The sequence below is a fragment of the Ipomoea triloba genome, chromosome 15 (genome assembly GCF_003576645.1).
Source record: "Ipomoea triloba cultivar NCNSP0323 chromosome 15, ASM357664v1".
NCBI classification, from domain to species: domain Eukaryota; kingdom Viridiplantae; phylum Streptophyta; class Magnoliopsida; order Solanales; family Convolvulaceae; genus Ipomoea; species Ipomoea triloba.
Window position 1 is genome coordinate 5847388 of NC_044930.1, and position 7323 is coordinate 5854710.

The 7323-nt window shown below is 31.6% G+C and overlaps 1 protein-coding gene across 1 annotated transcript; it reads right to left on the reverse strand.

Moving 5' to 3' along the window:
* Window positions 1-204: 204 nt before the first annotated feature.
* On the reverse strand, window positions 205-4345 carry LOC116006323 (uracil phosphoribosyltransferase-like). The gene is made up of 12 exons (XM_031246651.1): window positions 4195-4345; window positions 4007-4102; window positions 3837-3915; window positions 3030-3088; window positions 2705-2782; window positions 2469-2550; window positions 2113-2161; window positions 1819-1880; window positions 1139-1206; window positions 894-949; window positions 755-802; window positions 205-675 (listed from the first exon to the last, which is right to left on the reverse strand). The coding sequence occupies exons 2-12, from the start codon at window positions 4082-4084 to the stop codon at window positions 624-626; spliced, it is 711 nt and encodes a 236-aa protein (XP_031102511.1). The 5' UTR covers window positions 4085-4102; window positions 4195-4345; the 3' UTR covers window positions 205-623.
* Between the last annotated feature and the right edge of the window lie 2978 nt (window positions 4346-7323).

Here is a 7323-nt window from a genome sequence, read left to right on the forward strand (position 1 = left end):
AGCAAGAAGCACATATTAATTGTTTACATCATCAAATTTATATTCTAGTCTAGACAATAGATAATAAAATAGGTAAAAAGTTGCTGGAAAAAAAATATTTCAAGAATAGCTTTGTGTCTAATTATTATCTTTTTAAAAAAAAGTTAATATAAGAAAGACCTGAATCACCATTCACCAACCAAAAAGGGTTGTAAATATGATATTTGCTTCAATCAATCAAAGATCGGAGCTTTGCATCATGAAGTTTAAATAGATGGGTGGATATTTCAAAAGTATAAGATTTTAACATCATGAGCACATTTTTTTAAAAATAAATTTGAGCCCTAAAAACATGTTTCTTTTTAGAAAATGCGTTTTTGAATTGTTATAAAACATTATTCTAAAAGTTTCTCTTCTCCATTATAGTCAGACAACGAGTCAATGCTTCAAGTTTAAAGCTCATAATCTTCAATGCTTTATTTCTAACAAATAAAGATATAGAAGGCTTGAAAACTCCCAACTATTTTTTTTTTCTGACAAAACCTCACCGAACCAAAGCTTGTAAAACTTTCTTCCCATCGAACAGACGATTCTCTTCCATGCTCCAACATTATTGGAATATATTGTTGGACCTACTGTTTCATTTATGTGCCAAAACTTCGGTCCCCTGCGTCTCCAAGCCCCGGGATTATAAACCTAAAAATGTCGATTAAGGTAGTGAAATTAGCAATGATCTGAGCATTTTGTTGTTCAGCAAAGATTTGGTGGAAATTACCCTTTTTCATTGATTTTGGGGTCAACAGTTCCAGCATATACATGTAGCCTGAAAATCACAAAAAGAAATAATCACAGCATCTGGCATGAATTAAGCTTTTCATTCTTTAGTAGATTTTGACTCCATAAAAGATTTTTACCCTGGAAACTTCTCGTGGAGCCTTTGAAGAGCTGGCGGAGAAGCAACAGCAGATATCTGAAAGAAGCAATTCACTTAGCTAATTGACAATACAAGTCACTTAAGATACAAGGAACATGAGAGAATTGGAAAAGAATGAGAATAGTATGATATCCAACAGTTGGACATTGTAGAACAGAAGTAGCAGTTTGTAACGAGAATCTGAAATGAAATCCATCACATGCTCAAAAGAATAGAGTGTTTCACCACTTTAATTTGCTTGTTCTCAACTCCACGTTTCTTTATCAAATCAAGAGCTGCAACTGCTGTACCGCCTAGAAATACATAGAGATACATATGGATTAGTTGCAAACTAGGAGGGTTTATCACTGCAATGATGTATGCAAACATTTGTTGCCTAGTTGGTATCATGCACAAACTGTTAGATAATGTGTTCTCAACACCAAAGACCTTGTAGTCCAGAGGCATAAGCCATTACGCCTAAGACTTATTAGTATGAGATCTCAAGTTCATCCCCATCCCCTAATTTGTAAGATGTGTCGTTTGCATCCAGTCCAAACTTTAGGACAGAGCACATGTTGGAACCAATTAAGGAATTTAAGTATGCTATGTATGCATATGAGAAGAAAGCTCTTCAAGCTAGAAGTTATCTGATTTTGACAGCAAGGATTTAATGCAAAGCATCCAACTTAAATCTTCCCCAACATGTCACTCAACTTGTGAGATTTAAATTCTAGATTCATACTGTACATCTTTGCCAAGAACACAAATCAAAAGACTACTTCATGAATAATTTATTGAGTTTGTATGTGCGTGTGTATGTATATGCACACACACACAAGCCTCAAAGCAAGTATATATTCTCAGAGCCTAGAAGTTACTTCACTGTAAGATAATCTTTGGACCAGAAGCAAAAGTATTTCTACCTGTAGCCAGCATAGGATCAACAAGAAAAATGCGAGAACCATCGGGAAATTTGTCAGGAAGCCTGATGGATCCGCATGAAAGACAGTGAGAAACTTATCCAAAAGGTTACTTAAAGCATCCCATGTTCAACTATACTCGTGAGAATCATGTGAGTGATAAGAAGAATATATAAAGTGGAGGCAGTGAAGCACAACAATATTCTGTAAGACAATGAAGGACCACCAACAGGATGATGATAACAATAACAATAATAAAGAACAGAATGTAATTCCGTCTTTGAGAAGAATGCTTACTTGTTCAAGTATACTGTTGGTTGAAGGGTTTCTTCATTTCTACTGATTCCTTTAATTTGGAATGAAGATAAATATCAACATAGTAATGGTCAACAACACACTTGAGAAATCTAATAATGATAATAATCACATTTAAAATAAAATAATAATAAATATAATAATTATAATTATAATAATATAATTATTATTATTATTACTCATATTATTATTATTATTATTATTATTATTCTTATTTCTACCAATGCCAGGCATAGAAGTAGTTATAGGACTACAATTCCATACAGATACCTAATATACTAGACTAGAATATTAGTGACAAAGTTAAGTGGAATACAAGGGTAGTAAATGTCACTTACCCAGATGATAAATTTTTGTAGCAGGCAGAATTAATGATGCATGCTCAGCAAGAGCTAGGCCAGCTCTCAAGATGGGAACAATCTGCAAGTAAGACATAGAAAATTAATTAAACATATAATGAAGGGAAATCAATGTCAGGAGATATTCAGAGACCAATTTTGAAAAGTAGGACATAAAAAAAAGAAAAAATGTGCCCAAGTATATACAGCACTGATGCAGAACTTAAAATACTAACCACAACAGGTTCACTTGGATCAATAAACTCAACAGAGGCAATGGCCACCGGTGTTTGAATCTCGGCTGTTATGGTTGGCTGGAAATAATGGTGAAAAGTAGTTAAATGAGCATTTCAGACAAGAAATGTCCTAGAAGGAGCAGGTGTTACAAAAGCACAATAATAAGGTTAGCTAAACATAACAAACAGTAGAGACTGAACATCAGTAGCAGAGCTAAATTGTAAATTCAAAGTCTTCTTACACTCAGTTACTATGTTCATTATATAATAAATAATCAGATTCAGAAGCAATTGTGAACAAAACATGCATCCCAATGATACTCACCAACCAATCTCTTGAAGCTTCATACATTAGCAATCTCCCTAGCTCAGCCATGGCATTTTCTGTAATTACAATTAAAAGTAAAAAAACAGACAGTTGAGAAGAACAGCCCCTATGCCTGATGTGTAAAATAACAGAGCAAGAGCAAAAAAACCACTGATAGATGTAGTGGTAAGGTATACAGAGGTTAAAGACAGCCTAATGCATCCAAAACAAGAGGCATTAAGAATATAAAGAAATTTTGTTTGTTCGTTTGTTTTTTTTGTTTTTTTTTGTTTTTTGTTTTTTTGTTTTTTTTTGTTTTGTTTTTTCCATTTGTCAGACATTACTAACACATTGCAGCTACAACAGAACAAATTATTAACAATTATAATGTAAGCAATCTCATTTAGATCACAACATGATATGCAAAAACTATAAATCAAACAAACTAGAGGATGAATGCCTGCATTTCTATATTTCTATTCAGGGAGTCAATCATGTCATTTCCACCAACTGAAGTCCAGCCAAGTCAAATACACTATAAGGTAGTCCATTTTTGAATCAGCACACCACAAGAAATATAAACTAAATATATGAACAAATAAATTGAATGCCTCGCAGCAATCCACACTCGCACTCATATTAGTTTATATAATTATTCACACTGCATCCATAAGTGATTATCAGCAACTTACGAAGAAATGCATCAAATAGATAACGAAGAAATCAGCATATATTAACTTTCAGCATCAAAACTAAACAGCAAAATCCAACGAACTATCTAGAAACAAGTAGAACTTTAATCGATTAAGAGAAAGCTTCACGTACTGAAAATCGGACAAGGAGTCTGCTCATTCCGGAGAACCGAAATCCAGTGTTTTATCAAAGCGTGCGGCGGAACAATCGCCTAACGAAGTAAAACAAAGTCAATCCCATTAAGATCAATCAATACTAATCTCTCATTTCCTCCCAAGGCAGCCAAACACGGCGTAACTCACCAGCATTCGATCTTCAGACATCACTCTCCTCTCCGTCGTCGTTTCGCACCTCAACGCCGCCCCTTCTCCGCCAGCCATCCCAATACAAACTTCCTTCTAATATATACAAGCAAAATCAATCAATTCAAATGCAAGGTAATTTGTCATTTATGCGTGCGTTACATATTACTATATTAGTAAAGTTTTACCGCGGTTAAAGTTGAGGTAAGGATTCAGTGAGGGGAGGAGTTGGTGATAGCGTGCGGAGGAGAGAGGAGAGACGGCGGTGATTGAGGGTGGAGCGTTATAAAGACGGCAATGAAACGCCATTAAAGAAAGTGCATCGAACCTTGTGATATTGATTGGCGGATTATTTTAGTGGACGAAGAAGGATCTACGGTAACTACAGTGAGGGTGACCTCATACAGTACCGCTACGTGACTAATGTATGCAAAAATAGGATTACCCATTTATATTCTCCCAAATATAAATGGGTACTGAAAATCGGACAAATGTATGCAAAAAGAGGATTTATCCATTTATAAGTCTCACAATTTTTTAGATAAAAATATTTGTATCCCTATTCTCTTTTTTCAAACTTCACCCCTGTGACCAGTTGAGAGGTTGCCCTATCACTTTGTTATCTTTTCTCATTATTATTACTATGCGCATGCGCATGCGCATACAATTTTTTTTTATATTCTTAAATGGTAATAATGTATGTATATTGTATACATTATATATTGGAATAATATTAGAAATAAATTCGATTTTATTTATATTTTAATTAAATGTTACCATAATTATATTTAGTAATTTATCATATCTAAAATTCTTACTTTAATAATAATAAAAAATATATCAATCATAATATAATTATTACTAAAATTATCAACTATACTTTCATATAATATGAATTCTACAATTATGAATTTTTAAAAAATTTATATACTATTATTTTAAAAATTATTTTAATATTAAGTATTAATATTGAGCATATATTTTTGCGCATCACGTATATAAAATAATAGTATGTGTGTATTAGTATATGTATTTAGTTTAGGACTCTCTTGAGTTTATTATGTTACAACTTACAAAAAGACTACTTTTATATATATATATATATATTGTAATCTTCCTGTATCTTCCGGTGTGTGCTTCGAATATGCTTCACTAGGCTCATCACTATGTTTCTATTAAGCTTACTGCCACTAATTTTTGTTCTGGAAGGAGCAATTGGTTCCATTTTTGCGCGGCCAAATTTTATATGGTTTTGTTGATGCCTTGAATCCTTGTCCATCTGAATTTGTTTGTCTATGTCTGAGGAGGTCTTGTACCTTGCCATTTGTTATGCCACCTCTCGATCGGTTTGGTTAGCGATGGAGACGATGCTGGGTTCTACTTCCAAAACTTGCTCCCTTAGTTTGTTGTCACAACTACAAAATCTTCGGCAAGGAGACTCCTCGCCGGTTGACTACCTTGGGCGTGCGTAAATTCTGGTTCAACAATTAGCTCAAGCTGGATGCCAGTGGGTCTTGATGATCAAAATCTCCATATAAAGAGGTCTAAATTAAAATATTGTACACAACTCCTATTTTGATTGAAAAGGATTAAGATTGAAACAACTTAACGATAGTGGTGAAAACTTGTTGAATTATATATGGTGGCGGTGAATAATAAATAAAATGAGACTAAGTGATGGCAACACTAGAGCGATTGAACGAAGGTGCATAGTGGTTGATGATAGAGGCAGAGTTTGAAAGTAGTTGGAGAGTTGACATCATTAGATCAAATTCTATTGAGTGTTTGGGTCATTTTGTTTGTTGGTATTATTTGTTTTGGATTATCTTTTCGTAAAAGAATTTTATCATATTATTTTAATAGTACATGTTCTTTTTTTCTTTTTCTTTTTTTTTTTTAAATTTATTGCATATTGAGAGTATAATTTTAATAATACTTTTGAAGGATGGTTAAAGTTTTTCCAAAATCAAGCATTTGTCTAAACATATTATAGTAAGTTCAAAGAAAATGATTGTCATATTTGAAAAGGGTAAATGCATCATAGGCATCAATTATAGTTATACCTTTTTAATTCATCATACCATACCAAATCAATGGTTTATTATTATAAGTTTGAACATTAAACTTAAGGGTCATTACCATTATTATTTAAAAAAAAAAATGGCGAAAGAGATAAATCATAAGATGTACCTCAAGTAACTTGCATGTTTTCAAATGTTTATACACTAATACTCACAACGAAAAAGGTCAAAATAAACTTATTTTGACACGAAAATTAAAATAACTAAATACTTTGTACAATTTTAAATATTAAATAATTAATATAAAATAAAAATTAATTATTTTCAATATAATCAAAATAAGTATTTTCAACTTCTAATAAAAGTAGTATGTAGTAAACATGAGTATTGCTATAGATAGTTATAATCGAAAATAAAAATGATGTCCTAACAATTTTCATATTAAAATAAATTAACTCTTTCTTAATGCGATATTTGTGAGTCATAAAGCTTAACTTATTTTTTGTTTGCTTAACACCTCTTAGCTATTTTCAATTAATAAAATCTTATCAAATTTCTAATTACAATTTTCTACGTAAAACAATACTATTCAAAGTTCATAGCGCTGTAACATACAAACCAATCGGACGGGGATGAAACCATGAATTAGGGTCTATTATGCATTATTGATTTAAAAATTATGTCTATTCATTAACACATTACGTACCTTCAATAAATAAATTGTATCTGTAAATAAATTTAAAACACATAATTTATTAATTACAAAACATAATATGTTAACTGCATATTATATATTCGTAGTTAACATATTATGTGTCTTCAATTTATTTACATACACATAATATATTAAAGACACACATAATAATAAGTTAATTACGAATGTATAAATTGGAAGTAATTTTAGACCAATATCTACCATAGAAGGGAGAGCCTAAAGTGCATTTTGCAAGAGTCATAAAATTTACTATCCACGTTAATTTTACCAAAGCTTTTTGGCCATTCAAAGTAAACAAACTAACCAAAAAAGTTAGGAAATTCGTTAATTTCATCAAAGCTTTTTGGCCATTCAAAGAAAATGATCCAAAAAAAAAGTAGGAAGTTAGTTACAAGTACTTATATATATATGACCAAAATTTTTAAATCATATTAGTTGTGCCAGGATTTATAAAAGTTAGTTTCAAACATTCAATTTTATGCTACTCAAAGATGAAAATTTTTATTTTATTTTCTCAAGAAACTCAATAATGGTATATAAAGACAAATATTTATTTTCTTGCTCCATCACCAAACTTTCAC